Here is an 18,449-nt window from a genome sequence, read left to right on the forward strand (position 1 = left end):
GGAATGTCATTTACCTATACTTCATTCATTTAAAATAGCAATTGAAAATAGAGCCGGATCATTACACCTTTAGCTTACAGACTTTATATACTAGTGAATATTCATAATTCACTGGATGTAGAATGTAAACAGAGTTGGGCTGGCCCCCTACTATTGGTCAGAATGAGCAGCTGCCTCAGGCAGCTGATTTGGGGTGTCATGAGAAGGCAGCCAATTGTTGATGATTTAATTTATTATTATTGTATTGTTTACTCCCAAGGAGAAATGCTTGTGGGATTTTTTGTCTCAGGTGTCACAACAATTTGGCCAGCCCATAACTTGGGGAGGGGGGTGCCATTTGTTGTTCTACCTCAGGCAGTAAAATAGATTGGGGTGTCCTGAAGCAGAGGTTCCACACAGCACTTAATAAACCACTATTATACAGCAATGAATGTATTTTCTAACAGCAAAGATCCTTCTACTCCCATGTAGCAAATCTCTTCTAATTCTAATTGAAAGCTTTCTGTTTGCAGGTTCAGCCCAAGTTACGGCTTCCTGTTGGTCCAAGCTGAGGAATTAGTGACTAACGCTGCAATCCAATAAACACTTACCTGGGAGTAAGTCCCATTGAACCTAATGAAGCTTGCTTTTGGGTAGACTGCATTGCAGCCTAATAGTCTCTTTAACTTCCTTCAGTGCCAGTTTCTCTTTCACTTGGGGGAGGCTTTAATTACTGATCTCATTGTTTGTTTATTTTGCATAGCACTATTTTGCTATTTCAAGAATTATATTTTGCTAAAAAAAAAAGATGAGAGGAAATCAAATAGTTAAAACCTTTGCCTTCAATGGAAAGATAAACATAAATGGGGCAATTTAGAGACACTATTCAAAGGACAAATTGGAAACTATTTACAAATTAAAAACAAACAAATCACTGGGTCCAAATGACATCCACCTGAGAGTTCTTAGAACTCAAATGTGAAAGTGGTGATCTTCTATTAAAAATATGTAACTTGTCCCTAAGATTAGCCTCTATGCTTAGGAACTAGAAAGTGGCCAATCTAACACCAATTTTTAAAAATAAATCCAGGGGGGATCCAGGAAATTACAGACCAGTTAGCTTATATATGTTCCAGGAAAACTGGTTCAAGGCATTTTTAAAGATAGGACTACAAAACATATATAAGAACAAGTCTTGCTGACTAAAAACCAGCATGGCTTTTAGATTGTTAGTAAGGATATGGATATGAATGATCGAGTAGACACTGTGTACCTAGACTTTCAAAAAGTTGTCAGTAAAGTCCCTCACCAAAGACACTTGAGTAAGCTTGGTAAGTCATAGAATAGGAGAAGCGGACTTATGGATCAGAAAGCAGAGAGTAGGAGTAAATGGAAAGTTCTCATAATGGAGGTATATATTAACTTGTATGTGAATGATCTGGAGCTAGAGGATAAACAGGGAAGTGGCCAAGTTTGCGGATGACATCAAGTTGTTCAAGGTATTAAGAACAAAAAGAGATTGCGAGGAACTCCAAAAGGATCTCTCCAAACTGGGGAAAAAAGTATTAAAATGGCAAATGGGATTTAATGTAAGCAAGTGTAAAGTGATGCACGTTGAGCCAAAAAAATCCTAACTTAAGGGGTCTAAACTAGCAGTGACTGACCAACAATGAAATCTTGGGAGTTCTGGTGACAGGGTGCGTGGTAGCTATAGAAAAGGCAAATTCTATATTAGGGATAATTAGGAAAGGTATTGAAAAAAACTCTGCCAATATAATATCGAACAATGCCATTATACAAATTCTGTGATGAGACCCCACTTAGAAACCATGTTGAGTTCTGGCCTCTGCAAAGGATATTGTAGAGCTAGAAAAAGTTCAAAAAATGGCAATCAAAATGATCATGGAACAACACCCCTATGAGGAAAGTTTACAACATTAGAGGCTATTTGGTTTTTTTTAAAAGGTAAGAGGGAACATAATAGAGATATATACAATTATGCATGGTGTGCAAAAGTGGATACAGTGAAGTTTTTTTCCTCATAAAACTGAACGTTATCCAATGAAGCTGAATGCTGGAAGATTCAGGACAGACAAAAGGAAGTGCTTCTTTATATGACATAACAGAATTTGCTACCACAGTGTAGCAATGACCAACTTGTATAGCTTTAAAAGGGGGTTAGACACATTCATAGTGAATAAAAATACCAATCAGTACTAGCCATGATTCCTATATACTATCTCCAGAATCTGAGGTAGTGTGTGTCTGAATACCAGTTGCTGGGAAGTACAAGTGAGGAGAGTGCTGTTGTGCTCATGTCCTGTTTGCAAGTTTCTCATATTCATCTAGTTAGCCACTGTGAGAACAGAATTCTGGATTACATGGGCCTTTGGACTGATTCAGCAAGGCTCTTCTTATGTTTTTCATCTCTAATCCCCCAGCTTGGATCAACAGGGAGTAATACACTGCCCTGAGAACTTGTAAAGAGTAAATGTAAACCGAAAGGCACAAGAGCCATGAAAAGCCTTAATAGTGCTTTGGGTGTCTACACTGGAAGGCTGGTATTACAACTGCATTTTATTGAAACAATATTGCTACAAATCACATCTGAAAAAACAAAGAAGGAATACTCAGAAAGCAATGGAATGTAATAGGCTAAAAACATCAACATGTGGATCTCTGTAAAATGCGAACAAAGGATGGCAACTCAAGAAAAAAGGGCTAGTGTAGAAGCATGAGGAAGCATGGCATTTCCTCTCACATTTGGGGGCATAGTTTAATGTCCACAAAAAAAAAAAAAAAGAGAGAGAGCAAAGCACATTCATGTCTTTTAAAAACCATTATTTACTGGAAAATAAACATGAATTATTCTGTTTCCAGCAGAGCCAGGAAAAAACACAGAACAACCAAAGAGAATTCAGTCAAGTATATGAATTGATTATAGGGTTGGGTTGGTTGTGACTTGTTTGAACAACTGAGACACGCTTAAAGTGGGCATGGCAATTGTTTGTGCATAGTTTAACGTCATCAATTGCTCTGGGTGCTGTGCTAGTAAACACATGACAGAAGTGAAAATGTATGTTGACTGGGGGGAAAACGTTGTCTAACAATTAAAGCTTCTGCAAGTGTGTTTCAAAGAACACAAAGAAGCCGCAATTCTTGGGATGTTTAAGAGCAGACAGGGGAACCAAAACCAAAACCTGGAATCATATATTTCATCAGTGTTCGAGAGTATACGGCCACATCAGTACTTAATAGGTGCTTTCCAGTTCTAAAACCAGCTGTTTCTGAATGGCTCCATGTCATTTACACTCACAGACTAGAGTTGCTGGCATTAAGTCATTATTAGCCTAGTGGAGGATGAAAAGTTGTTCCACTCTTGTGGTGAGTCACCTCTGGGGCTGCAGTACATCCTGATCTGATAAACAGCAAATTCAACAACACAATGCACTTGACCTTATTTAACCCAGCCCCAGCAGGTTTCAGGAAAATGCCCTCCTGAAATCTTCTGTCTGACATAATTGTTTATTTTTCAGCACATGCATATAATGTGGTGTAAAGGAAAATCTTACTGTGATCCAGTAAGAAGACAGACTTGCTGCTGTGTGTGGCACTGTTCCATATCAGAAAAAAAAAGGTCAGCACAACATATCCAGATTTGCAGAAAAAGCCTTCATAAGGAATTGAAGGAGGTTTACCAAAGCAGCACTCTCCCTATTTCATGACAGTAGGCTCTATTTTCAGAAAACAATATTATTATAGATTAATAGCAACAAGTGTGAGAGGAGTATAAGACTTACATATTGGGTGATTATTTTTTTTAAAAAAATACTGATTATACATACTACTTTTACATGGGGCTCCTAGTGTTTCCCATCCATGTAACTAATGCTACTTAGCTGTGCTAATGCTGCAGCATCTGGCATTATTGCATCATTCAATGGCTCCATATATTACTGGGTGGTTGTGAGATGTTTTGATGGTGCTTGCTTATGTTGAAGATAAAATAGGCTGAGCAGTTACTGAAGGGAGACTTCATTAGGTGGTGAAGGGATGAAATAACTGATGCAACAGTGAAGCCTCTGAACTCCACCCTTCCTCCTCTGCACGTTACTGGTTGATACTCTTCTCCCCTTCTCTGCCCCCTCAACCCTGTGCACAGCAGCAGGCTGTATGGATTTCTACTACAACAGATCAAAGCAATTATGAAACCAGAAAATGTACCATTGGTCTCACCTGAAAGTTGATTTTCATAGGAGTGGGCCATCACTGCGGGTAATAGTTCCACCTATCGTGCGAAGGCAAGAATGTTTTTGAAGTCAAGACTAGGGGCGTCAGGCCCCTCCCACTCTCCAGTTCATTCGTAGCGAGTCTAAAAAGAGATATCTAAAAATACAAGAACAAGGCCAACAGGCCCGCCAGGAAAATAACATAATAGTCACATGCATAACAACATGACTCTAACATAACAACATAACAGAACTAAAAGTCTTGACTTCACTCTTACATTTAAATATAATAGCGTAACAATAACATGTAACCCATTTATAAAATCTCTAGTCATCCTCCAACTGGGAGGGTCGTGATGGCCCACTCCTATGAAAATCACCTTTCAGGTGAGACCAATGGTACATTTTCCATAGGAGGTGGGCCATCACTGCGGGATGTACCAAAGCAGCCCATACAGGGAGGGACCACCCACGTGTTAATCCTCATTAAGAACCTGTTGCAACACTCGTCTGCCGAAAGATGCGTCAGCAGAGGCATAACGATCAATTTTATAATGCCTTATAAACGAGTGTGGGGTAGGACTGCAGCCCTACAAATATCGGCAACAGGAGCATTAGTGGCAAAAGCAGCCGAAGTGGCAGCTGACCTGGTAGAATGAGCCGTTATACTAGCTGGAACTGACAGCTTCAGGGACTCATATGCTAAAGTAATGCATGCCCTTAACCAACGGGATAAGGTAGAATTGGATACTTTATGCCCCATAGACCTTGGATGAAAGGATACAAACAGAGACTCCGTTCGTCGAATCTCTTGGGTCCTAGACAGGTAGGTCTTGAGAGCCCTCCGGACATCTAACGAATGTCAAGCCTTCTCGAGAGGATGGGTAGGATTTGGGCAAAAGGAAGGCAAAACAATGTCCTGGTTGCAATGAAAAACTGAATCGACCTTGGGACGGAAGGAAGGATCAGTCTTCAGCACAACAGAGTCCTTATGGAAGACGCAGAGGTGTCCAACTCCGAAACGCGTCTGGCAGATGTGATTGCGATCAGAAACAAGACCTTGAAGGACAGCATACGTAGGGGCACAGTCCTGATGGGTTCAAACGGAGGGCGTTGCAAAGCCTGCAGAACTTTCGGCAAACTCCATGAGGGGAACCGATGGACAACAGCCGGAGAGCGTAGGGCGACTCCCCTCAAAAAACGTTTGATGAACGGATGTGAGGAAATATGATCTCCAGGAGAGGACACTGAGAGAATGGACGACAGAGTGGATGCATGTTGACGTAGAGTGTTGGGTCGAAGTCCCATCATAAAGCTGCTATGGAGAAATTGCAGCACCTGATGCACAGTGGCCTGGGATGGATCATGGTGGTGGGACTGACGCCACTTGGAGAAAGCCACCCAGGTATGTTGATAAATACGAGTGGTAGATGGTCTTCTCGAGGCCAAAATAATATCAATCACAGCGTCAGACAGTCGAGCTGACCTCAAATGTCCCCGCTGTTAGATTGAGCCAAGTAGGGTCCTGGTGCAGTACTGGACCCTGGGATAGGAGGTCTGGCCTGACTGGAAGTGTCCAAGGATCCATCATTGACATTGCCAGAAGATCTGAGAACCACGGTCGGCGTGGCCAAAATGGTGCTATCAGAACCAGCTGTGCCCTCTCGGTTCGCGCCTTCCTCAAGGTTTTGGCTAACAATGGTATGGGAGGAAAGGCGTACAATAGACCGTCTGGCCACGGTGTTGTCAGAGCATCCACTGCTTCTGCTGTTGAGTCCAGGTATCGGGCAAAGTACCTGGGAAGCTGGCAATTGCGACTGGAAGCAAACAGGTCGACTGAGAGGGCGCCGAACCGACACTGGAGACGATGGAAAATGGCTGGATGAAGTTTCCATTCTCCCGGAAAGACCTGTTGTCTGCTGAGCCAGTCTGCTGTCACATTCCAAATCCCTCTGAGATGTTCTGCTTTCAGGGATTGTAGATGTTGTTCTGCCCAGACAAAGATGAGGGAGGCTAAGTCCTGCAGAGGACGAGACCTGGTGCCCCCCTGTCTGTTCAAATGTGATTTTACACACGTGTTGTCTGTTCGAATGAGCACATGGTCCAAAGGGAACAGAGACTGAAAATGACGTAGAGCTAAGTGGACAGCCTTTAGCTCCAGCCAGTTGATGCTTTGAGTTTGCTCTGCGGTGGACCAAACCCCCTGAACGTACTGGGAGTTGCAGTGGGCTCCCCAACCGATGAGGCTGGCATCTGTGGTTACAACGATTCTGCGGGGTTCTCTGAACGACGTGCCCTTGGAGAGGTGTTGAACCTTGGTCCACCAGCGGAAGGAGAGGCGCAGTGCGGGGCTCAAACGAACTTTGCGATGGTTGGAGCTGGCAATGTCCTGTTGAAATGGCAACAGAGTCCATTGAAGGTGCCGAGAGTGGGCTCGAGCCCATGGCGCAATGTGGATTGTAGAGATGAACATCTCGAGCGCTCTGGCGAGAAGCATGATGTCTGCGGATGTTTGTTGCATCAGGGACCTTGCGATGCTTGTGATGGCAGTGATGCGATCTGGAGCCAAGAAGGCCATTGCCTGCAGGGTGTCCAACATTGCCCCTAGATGTAGTAGGCATTGGGTTGGTTGGAGATGGCTTTTGTCGAAGTTGACAAGCCAGCCGTAGGCCTGCAAAACATTGAGGGTGATCGTTAAATGATGATGAGCCAGCTCCTCAGACTTGGCCCGTATTAGCAGATCATCCAGATATGGGTAGAGATGAACCCCTTGGGTCCGGAGATAAGCCACTAGGATGAGTAGCACTTTGGTAAACACTCTCGGAGCAGAGGAGAGGCCGAATGGCATCGCTCTGTATTGAAAGTGCTGGTGGCCAAAAGCAAACCGAATAAACTTTCTGTGGGCTATGCAAATGGGCACATGGAGATACACTTCCTTAAGGTCGATAGAAGCCAGGAAGTCTCCTTCATGCAGACTCTCCGTAATGGAGTGGAGTGATTCCATTTTGAACCTGCGATATGTTACAAAACGGTTGACAAACTTGAGGTCCAATACCGCCCTCCATGATAAATCTCGTTTTGGTACAGCAAATAGGAGGGAGTACACCCCTTCCGACCTCTCAGTTGTGGGGACTGTCTCTATTGCCGCTATGTCCAAGAGGTGTTGTATAGCTGTCTGCATGATTCTGTGCCTGGCTCGTGCCCTTGGGCAAGGGGACGGATGGAATCTGTCTGATGGGATTGCCCCAAACTCTATGGCATAGCCATGACTGAAAAGCTCCCTGATCCAGGAGACCGTAGTGAGGCGCAGCCAACGGTCTCCAAAATGAAGTAATCTGCCACCTATGGGCAGTGTGTTAATACTGCTTGCGTTGGCAAGGACCTCCCCTATATGAGGACGATGAGTTGCCCCTGCGCCCTTGATACTGACCTCTGCCCTGGAAGCGTCGGTTCCAGGAGCCCCTGAATAAAGTGGGGTCATAGGATCTGAAGTCGCGGCCTCGTCCTCCTGGCCGCGTTCCACGAAAGGGCTGGTTAGTACGGAAGGAAGGGAATCGCCTGAAAGGCCTGTGGTCGATGTTCTTGACAGTGGCCAGAACTGGTTTGTGGGCATCTTTTGGATCAACCAGCACTGCCTTTAGAGCTTCCTCGCCGAAGAGTAAAGATCCGGAGTAAGGAGCCCTGGACAGATTCATTCTGGCCACTGAATCAGCCTGCCAGTGGCGAAGCCAGAGGGTCCGTCGCGCGACTATCTGAGCTGTCATGCCCCCAATTGAGTAGCATCCAAGGTGGCATCGGCCACAAAAGCTGCTGTCTTACGCAACTTTATCAGTGACCTTCTGAGGGCGACAGGATCAGGGTTAGTGTCCTCTAGAAGATCATCCAGCCACATCATAGCTGCTCTGGAGAAAATGGAGGCTGAAGCGGAGGCACGCATGGAGAGGGCAGTGGCCTCATGATTTTTGCGGAGGGCGAAGTCTATTCGACGCTCAGTAGTGTCCTTTAGTTGGGATTCCCCTTCCCTGGGCAAGAGAGATTGTGAAACGAGGCGAGCGATTGGTTCGTCTATGCCAGGGACGTCTAACTTGGTGGCAAAGTCCGGAGCTAGGGCGTAAAGCCTGTCAGCCAGGTTCTTGAAGCGGCGAGATTGAAATGGGTGAGCCCATTCTTCAGAGGCCAATTTGGCAATTGGGTCCGGCACCGGGATGTAGTGTTCAATAGGTGCAGGGGATTTGAGAACCTTGGCCCCTTTGATGGCTGGGGTGGAAGAAGTTGAAGGCGCAGTCTGGAGACCAAGGGTATTAACTACCCTGCGTGCCAGGGGCTGATAGTCTGAGGCATTAAACAAACGATACGATGTATCCTCCTCATGATCTGAATAGTCGCTCGTCATCTCCTTCAACGTGGTCAGTGAAGGTTGACTCCTCCGCATACGAGGCTTCGTCAATACATCTGCCTCTGGCTACATCAAAGGGATTTGGTGAGCAGGAAGGATGAGCTTCATGACACGCACGTTGGTCCATGTTGAGTTGAGGTATGGCAGGAACTTGTGGTAGTGACTGCATTTGGGTGAAAAATGCCAGCATGGCTTGAAGTTGGGAGAGGAAATCAGGGGACAGCTGCAGCCCGGTTGTGGCAGATGTTTGTGCCTGAGTTGGTATTGGAGCAGATGTTTGGGGCGGTAAAATGGAGTGAGGCTGGTTGGGCGAAGGCTGAGTGTGGAAGCCAGCAAAATCTTCCTCGTCAGAGGAAGCAGCAGGGGAATGAAATATATCGCTTATGTGTGCCTGAGTTGCTGTGGTGGTGGCAGTGGTTGGCACAGAGTCATAGCGTGGACGCTTTGGTTTGCTATGGCTGGAAAGATGTTTTGTCTTAGCCATTACTTTAACATGCTTAGACTTAGTCGCCTTAGAATATTGTGGCTTGGCTGTTTGTGACATGTCTGGCTGATCTGGTATCATATTGGCTGATTGCGACATGTCTGGGTGTTATTATTTATTTATTTATTTATTATATTTCTATACCGCCCAATAGCCGAAGCTCTCTGGGCGGTTTACAGCATAAAAACATCCAGTATACAATTAAAAACATATATCAAACACATTGAAACAATATAACAAAATAACTAAACATAGTTAAACACATTTATATGTGACATTTATATCCTGCCCTTCCTCCCAAATGAAGCCCATGGTGGCAAACAACAGTGATGAAACACTAAAAACATCTTTTGTAAAGCAGCATCTTAAAAATAAAACATATTTAAAAGCATCTTAAAAACAATTACAATACAGATGCACACTGGGATAAGGTCTCGACTTAAAAGGCTTGTTGAAAGAGGAAGAGGATGGTGTTCTGCCATCTTATATTAACTTGGGTGCAGTACACGGCCACAGAGGGGGCAGGATGTAAAGACCCGAACTGGCACAGTGTACAACCACAGAGGGGGTAGAATACACTGGCAGATGGCTAAGTGCACGGCCACAGAGGGGGCAGGATGCACTGTGGTATCAGCGTTAGTATAATATAGACTGTATTTTAGGCTTGGTACACGGCCACAGAGGGGGCAGGATGTACAAAATATAGTTCAGATTAGTGCTGTAGGCTGGATTTCAGGCGTGGTACACGGCCACAGAGGGGGCAGGATGTACTGAATATAATTCAGATTTAGTACAAGGCAGCCACTGATATTAAAGCTCCAGCCTTGATAATACTGAATATAATTCAAATGTATTACAAGTCAGCCACTGATATTAAAGCTCCAGCCTTGATGGTACTGAATATAATTCAAATTTAGTACAAGTCAGCCACTGTAAATTTGTGTGTAAGGAAGCCCTGTAAGTCTGTCTACAACACACATACAACACACATACAGATAACTTGCAGGGAAGGTATCCGTTGGTTAATAAAGGGTTAACAAAAAAGGCGGGAAATTTGAATTCAACAAAAATGGCGCCCGGAAAAAAGAGCGGGAAAAAATGATCCGAAAATGGCAGAGGGAGAAGAAGCAATGGCGGCCGACTGGTAACGAACTGGGGGAAGGGCTGCCCAGCACAGTCTTGCAGGGGGAGGCGCGGGGTCGATAGTCGCACTTGCGGCTCTAAAAAACCCCAAAAGGAGACTGCCGAGAGAAGCCTGTGTCGGGAAAGGCAGCAGGAGGGAAGCCGCTGTCGCCGCCGAGTAAAGAGCTCTCCGCGGCGAAAATTAAAGTCACGGAGAGAGAGGGAGAAAGAGAGGGCAGGAAGCCACAGCCGCAAGCTCCCGCCTGGGAGAGAACTGCAGCCGCGGTCTCTCCAAGAGCTCCTCAGAGCGCTGCTTGAGACAGCCCAGCACAGGAAAAAATAGAGCCGCGAGCTCCGGATGGATGCAACAGAGCCAGGGGGAAAGCTCAAAAGCGGACAAAAACAAAGAGAACCGCAGCCGCGGTCTCTGAGGGGACCCTCAAACAAGTAAGGGAAATAAGCTTAATAAAAAGCGGACAGAAACGAAGAGAACCGCAGCCGCGGTCTCTGAGGGGACCCTCAAACAAGCCTCAAACAAGTAAGAGAAATAAGCTGAAATAAAGGCTCAAAAAATAAAAAGCTCAAAATTGGCCAAGAAACGTAGAGAACCGCAGCCGCGGTCTCTGTGGGGACCCTCAAACTTAAATGGAAAGTTAAACACAAACAGGGAAAGGAAGGACTTGAAGACAAATGAACAGACAAATACACGAAACTTAGCTAAAAGCTACTTGCTACGCTATAGATCCAATCTTGTAAGTACGAGGCAAGAATGAACTGGAGAGTGGGAGGGGCCTGACGCCCCTAGTCTTGACTTCAAAAACATTCTTGCCTTCGCACGATAGGTGGAACTATTACCTGCAGTGATGGCCCACCTCCTATGGAAAATAAAAGCAACCCACCAAATATAAATGCACTGAGATGCACAAAACAGTAGGCAGCATGCATCTATCTAGAGTAGTCTTCCCCAGCCTGATGCCTTCCAGGTAGACTACAACTCCCATCAGCCCCAGCCAACATAGCCAACGGTCAGGGGTGGTGGGAGTTGTAGTCCAAAACATCTGGAAGTTGGGGGATGGTATTTTATTTACTTAAAAGGCTGGTTTTGGGTTGCATTCAACTAAGTTCTACTCACAGTAGGCCTATCAAAATAATGACTTAAGTTACTAATGTCCATTAATTTCAGTGGGTCTACTCTGAAAAGGCTCTGAATACCACCCTTTTTACAAATGCCTGTTTAAGACCTTTCTATTTACATAGGCCTTTTCTGATGTAAGGAGCTGGTATAGCACAGTGGGGAGGAAAGCCTGGCTGGGAGTCCAGAGTCTGTGAGTTCAAATCCCCGCTTGTGTCTCTAAGGTGTAAAGAGCCAGCTAAAGATCACCCCCACAGTGATCTGCCACCTGTGCAGCCGTGGGCAAGCTGCATAGTCCCAAGGAGACCAAGTGCCCCCCAGCTGGCAGTTGCGGACAAGGAAGGGGCTGGCTTGTGCAGCTGTGGCAAGCTGAGCAGGCCCTAGCCAGCTGGGGAAGACTAGCCTCAGAAGGAGACAATGGTAAATCCCCTCTGAATACTGCTTACCATGAAAACCCTATTCATAGGGTAGCCATAGGATAGACTTGAAGGCAGTCCATTTCTATTTTTTTCTGATGGATTGCTTAATTCATCAGTTATTTTGCATCACTGTCTAGATGTTTACTCTTAGGCTGTTTTATGCATGTGTTATGTTCACCACCTAGATACTTTGTTTATTCTGTGGTATATAAAATAGATAAATAAAATAATTAAAATTATCAAATTACACATATATCCAGTATAAGACAAAATAGCACATTTAAAACTACAACCCAACATCCAGTATCCTAAATACCCCCAAAGGCCACAATGTCAAACATCTCATAAGGGGTATGTATGGAATTCCCAGTCCAGCAATGGAAACCACACAAAAATTGTCCAGTGCTGGATAGGCCAGTTAAAATTAGGAACCATAGGCACAATGTCTGTTTGCATGTGTGATTCCTGATCTACCACGGGACAGGTGAAAGTATGTTTTAGCACTAACATTGCCTACCCTTGGTCGGATATCTTGTAAACCAGTGGTTCCCAAACTCTTTTCCCCATTAACCACCTGAAAATTGCTGAGGGTCTTGGTGGACTGCTTAATTATTTTTCTGCCTGTTGTAGCAATCTTCTGCCTGTCAGACCACCTGAATGGAACTCCATGGACCACCATTTGGGAACCCCTGGTGTACCAACTCCCAGCTTACTACTACATGGTGCTTGAGAATTAAGTCCATTTTTAATAAGAGTCTTGGAGATTTTTACAAAACATTCAATAGGTATAATGCTGTAAAAGACTGTACACCATTTAACAATTCTCACCACAGATAAAACAGTCAATAAATTAACATTTTAACAAACTCTTAAATGTTTTTCTCTTCACAATAGCAATAGCAATTCACAAAACTGATACCTTCCTCTTTAAAAAAAACAAGATGAGAAGTGTCACCACAATACTGTAATAAAACAGTTTCCAGTTAATAATATGTTTAATAATAAAATAAGGTTTAAGAGATTTTCCTCTTGGCAAGATTTCTTTGAGGAAAACAGAAAATGAAATCTTTACCTGATAAAAATGGATTCCCATAATGTGTGTAGCATAAAGACATAGAGTGGATATCATTAAACCAAAGGTTTTATTTTATGCCGTACCTGTTACAGTACAGACAGTAATTTGAACAACATGCTCAACAAATTCATAATCTGGATCCTATTCGGAACAGATATTTTGCATTTACCTTTGGGATTCCCGTGCAGTCAAGCCACTTCTGGAAAATGTTTTCAACCGATAGGCCATACCTTCCAAGAAAATTAAAAATTAACCTTGTTCATGAAACATACATTAAATATATAATTAAAAAACACCACCACTCGAAACCAGGTTTGTAATCTAAACAGTTTGTCAAAACTAATTGAAGCCTGGTTTTGTCCTTTTTAATTACTAACATCGGAGATGATGACACCTGAATATTAAAAGCAGACTGGACTCTACACGTAAAAAACTAGTGATGAATTCAATGCTTATGGAAGCTGACAACATACGTTTAAGAAGCTCAAATACATTGATGAAACATATGTCAAGAATAAACAGGTGTTCTGCAGTTCTTTTTGTGTGGCTTTTCCTCTTCAGCTTACAGGAGGAGTGGAAAGGAGGGAATGAGCGTCCATTCCAGTGGAATTCGGAAATGGGCAGCTAAAACTGACAGAACATAATCTAATCTCAGCAGCTTTAGCTTTAGGCTCTAACAATAATATATACTGAAGTTCTTAGATCCTTACAATAAATTTAGATGTCAGCTTTTCATGATTTACTTAATCCACTGACAGTAGGCACAAATCTAGTTTTCCCATTAGAAGTTCTCTCCACTGACCCTCTCAAACTGCTGGGAAGAGGCAAGTGGTGCAAGCTACTGAATGCTTTTAAAATCTACCAACAGTATAAGGGTGGGAGAGTATATTAGTGAAGTGTTTTAAAATAACTCTGGTGTGCTGGACAAATACACCGCCACATCACAATTATTTCAAGTAAACCAAGCATGTACTGTTCAGCCACAACCTAAAAAAGGGAATGGCAACCATATCTACACTAACAATGGGCTCATTTAACAGATTTGAAGATACCTGATGGTACAGTAGGGCCCCGCTTACTGGCGCTCCACTTCCCGGCGTTCTGCTAATGCGGCGGCTTTCCTCCCCTCTTTAAAAGTCGATTTTGCCGCTTTTGTGGCATTTTCGCGCAATGCGCCCCATTAAAATCTATGGGATTACGCCTTACGGCAATTTCCGCTTTACGGTGGGGGTACAGAACGGAACCCGCTGTATAAGCGGGGCCCTACTGTACTGTAAAACTATCATTCACCATGGTGCATACATACATGTTTGTTTTCCCCTCCACTGTGTGATAAATTGTTTTCAGATTTTCATAATACTTCTAGCTGTGCCACAGAAAATAAAAACATGTTCTAAGAAATGACTAGCACATGTGTACATTTTGCTGCATCACAAGCACTGTGTCCATAGTAATACATTCCCCCTCCCCTCCCCCAAATAGTTTTAATTTTTCTTTGTAATAATGTTTTTAGTACCTACAAGGAGAAGAGCAAGATTATTTCCCACAAGATGTGAACTGACTAGATTAGAAGCATCTGCTCTAATCAATTTCATCACTTCCCTGACTTCTGAGATATGCGGGGAAGGAGCCAAAACTAGAAAAACAGAAGAATGAACCTGGGTTCAACTAGTAGTTGTAGTGAGGGCATGACTTGAAGAGGGGAAGTAACAAGATGGGTAAAGAGTGCTTAACGCTTCCCCTGCTTCTTCCTTGCACTCCCTTTCCCAAACTGGATTTCTCAGATACATTACATTGGGAGAAAAGCAGGAGAGGGAAATAAATGAAGGGATTAACAGTCAGGATTTGAAAAATGTAACTTCCATTGTTCCTGCAACTGTTTCACACAGTATACAGCAACAAACCCAAGTTTGCCATCAAATGTACACTCAATGGGAAGTTGCAGTCAAGCCCAGCTCTATGACAACTGAACCTATAGAATATGTGTTTTCATGTACTGCTTGTAGTATTCCCATGCTATTAAGTAGGAGTGGACTTGTTTTATACCTAAAAAAGGAAATGATGCATACAGAGGCCCACATAACTAGGTACAGGGAGAGTGGTGCATAAAGAAGTGAGATGACATGAACTAGTCTGAAAGGCAGACAACATCCAAGGCAACTTGATTCTGTATCTCTTCTCTCTAAATTTTTCAGTACAGAGAATACCTTGACTCCTCATAAATATTTAGATAAGGCAAGCTGAAAGTAAAAAGCATTTCCTGGAAAGTCAAAGGAGCTGTACTTTAACATTTGTTTACAAACTCAGCACTTTCCCAGACACTTAGATCCTCCATTAGCTTGATGCAACAAGAGTAACACAACTTACGGAGAAGATTTTAAACATTTATTTTCTTTGCATGCCCTTCCCTTTATTATTACTGTTAATTATTATATCATTCATGTACTACTTTATAGACTGATTTAAGCAAGTCTCTGAACAAGATTCTGTCACCAAAGAATCATTCATGAATTTGTGTATTTTTTAAAAATTGAGACGTATTTGCAATTGGTGTGAAGGCAGTCAGATAGCCCTGGACAAAAGATAGAAGACATCTATCAAAGGGAGTGATCTTTCATGAATAAAGGCCACCTGAATAATTTTACTCGCACAGAAAATGGGCTGATTCCAGAGAAGCTTCCTTTGACAGAAAAAGCATGTTCCTCAAGTGGACGGACCTTCTCTAGATCCAACCAGTGTGTTAAACATAAAGAGTTGAATCCAATAGTGGCTTTGCCTTAATGGAAAGCACTTCTGCTCACACAACTCATGATACCGGATTTTCACCAGTATCCCTTACCCATCAAAGCCCCCTACTCATCCTGAAAATTGTTCCTGAAGGTTGGGGACACTTTAGAATATAATGGGATATGATGCAGAGGACTGCATTAGGTAAGAGGGTTTGAGAAAAACCTGACTCTCAATTTTCATGAGAGGAAGCAGCCAACAACTGACTCTAAAATACAAAGCGTAAAAAGCCTAAATGGCTTCAATTCCTGTATGAAAGCTGGATATACACGGCAAATGTAAACCAGCTTGCAGATTTTCCAGGATTGTATTAAAATAATAGTTTAGAATAGAAATTCTGAAAATCCACAGACAACTATAATTGCCAAAAATCCTTAGAATAAGATATGGCAGTAAACCATTTTAAGACTGTTAGATAAATATAGAAAAATAGATGGATGCTGGCTTACATACTACAGCAAACAGAAAATATGTAACTTCTAGCATATCATGTAATGTTTTTTAACTTGGAAAAAGGACTAGGGAAACAGATGAGACGACGAAGTAAAAAAGTACAGCTGAGCACAGGCGTACTTTACCAAAGTCTAAAACAGCTTGTCCACATTTGAGCATTATTTAGCTCTTAATCCACTTTCCCCTATCTGAGTTACACCAGAATAGTCTACACCCACCTGTATTTGAATTTGTATATGAGGACCAACTTCATTCTGTCCCGTTCACACTAGCATACTTTTGTGTTTGCACCTGCCTTCTAGTTTGTTGATTCTTTTATGCCAGTTCAGTACCAATAGAGTATGTGCAGAAATAGCTGTGCATGCACCTTGTTTTTTAAAATAATTCCCTGCCCAGGAAGTGCACAAAATAGTCACACAGTTTTAATTCTCAGAATGAAATTTTTACTGTGGTTTGCTTGTGCAGTTTTTTGGTTTTGTGCGAGTCTGAGGGATCAAAAGAATCTCTCTCTCTCTCTCTCTCTCTCTCTCTGAGACTTACAAAAGTAATCAGACCCCTGACCAATGCTCTCATATTAATGAATTACAAATGGTACATTGTAATTTCAAACTGTATGGTATTTTATTTTAAAACACTGAAACTCAAAATCAATTATTGTAAGGTGACATTGGTTTTATGTTGGAAAATGTTTGTAAGAAACATAAAAAACGGAAACATGTGGATTGCATAAATATCCAACCCCCACACATTAATATTTGGTAGAGCTGCCTTTCGCTGCAATAACAGCTTTAAGTCTTTGGGGGTAGGTATGTAGAAATTTTGCACACAGCGTTGGAGGGATTTTGGCCCATTCTTTTTGGCAGATTCGCTCCAGGTCATTCAGGTTGGTTGGACGTCGCTTGTGGACTGCAATTTTCAAAGAGTGCCACAGTTTCTCAGTGGAACTGAGATCAGGACTTTGACTGGGCCACTGTAGGACATTCACCTTTTTGTTCTTGAGTCACTCCAATGCCTTGTGCTTGGGATCATTGTCCTGCTGAAAAGGGAATTTCCTCCCAAGCTTCAGTTTTTGAGTGGACTGAAGCAGATTCTCTTGCAGCATTTCCCTGTATTTTGCTCCATCCATTCTTCCTTCAGTTTTAACAAGATGCCCAGTCTCTGCTGATGAGAAGTATGCCCACAGCATGATGCCACCACCACCATACTTCACTGTAGGGATGGTGTGTCTTGAGGCATGAGCAGTGTTAGGTTTGCACCATACATAGCTCTTTGAGTTTTGGCCAAAAAGCTCTATCTTGGTCTCATCTGACCACAAAACCTTTTCCCACATCGCAGCTGGAGTACTCTCATGCTTTCTGGGAAACCCCAGATGTGCTTTCAGATGGTACTTTTTGAGTAACGGCTTCTTTCTTGCCACCCTCCGATACAGGCCAGTGTTAAGAAGAGCTCTTGATATGGTTGACTGGTGCACCATTACTCCATTCCCACCCACTGAAGTCTATAGCTCCTTCAAAGTGATTGTTGGCCTCTCTGTGGCTTTGCTCACACGTCTCCTTCTTGTTCAAGCGCTGAATTTTGAGGGATGGCCTTTTCTTGGCAGTGCCTGGGTGGTGTGATGCAGCTTCCACTTCCTGATTATTGATTCAGCTGGCTCACTGGGATATCCAAACACTTGGGTATTATTTTGTACCCTTTTCTTAATCTATGCATTTGTATTACATTATCTCTCACTTCTGTGGAATGCTCTTGATTTTCCTTCAGATTCACAGCCTGACCAACGATCCTTCAACAGTGGGGTTTTTATCCTGACAATGTAACAGGAACGTTAATGGTGGAGGACAATGGTAAGGTCCTCAATAGTGCAATTTCTTTCATCTGTGTAAACTGGGAGCTTGCACAGCAGAGGGGTTGAATATTTATGCAAGCAACTTGTTTCAATTTTTTATGTCTCTTACAAACATTTCCCAACATAAAACCAATGTCACCTTACAATAATTGATTTTAAGTTTCAGTGTTTCAAAATAAAATGTCATACAGAACGAAATTACAATGTATCATTTGTAACCCAGTAATATGAGAGCATTGGTCATGGGTCTGATTACTTTTGCAAGGTTTTGTATATATAATGCTTCACTCCATTTTGGGGTGGGCCAAAAATAGTTACAAGCACATCCAGAAAAAAAGATGAAAGCAATTGTAAATTCTCAGCACACATTTTTGAGATTAACTTTGCTGTGTACTATCTGGAGTAGAATTTTTTTATGTGGTTTGCTGGTGCAGTTTTCTGGTTGTGCAAATCTGAAGGATCAAAAGAATCTACCCGCGCGCGCACACACACACACTCCATTCAAAAAAGCACCGGCAATAGTTATG

General features: G+C 43.0%; 1 protein-coding gene across 7 annotated transcripts in view; it reads right to left on the bottom strand.

Moving 5' to 3' along the window:
• Positions 1-18,449, bottom strand: part of AOPEP (aminopeptidase O (putative)) — a 303,566-nt gene that overhangs the window by 146,443 nt on the left and 138,674 nt on the right. For all 7 annotated transcript variants that reach the window (XM_061626523.1, XM_061626498.1, XM_061626526.1 and 4 more), the window contains one exon: positions 13,006-13,066. In XM_061626523.1, the coding sequence (XP_061482507.1) occupies positions 13,006-13,066 (61 nt within the window). The remainder of the gene's footprint in view (positions 1-13,005; positions 13,067-18,449) is intronic.

This window comes from Rhineura floridana, chromosome 1 (genome assembly GCF_030035675.1).
Source record: "Rhineura floridana isolate rRhiFlo1 chromosome 1, rRhiFlo1.hap2, whole genome shotgun sequence".
Lineage (NCBI taxonomy): Eukaryota > Metazoa > Chordata > Lepidosauria > Squamata > Rhineuridae > Rhineura > Rhineura floridana.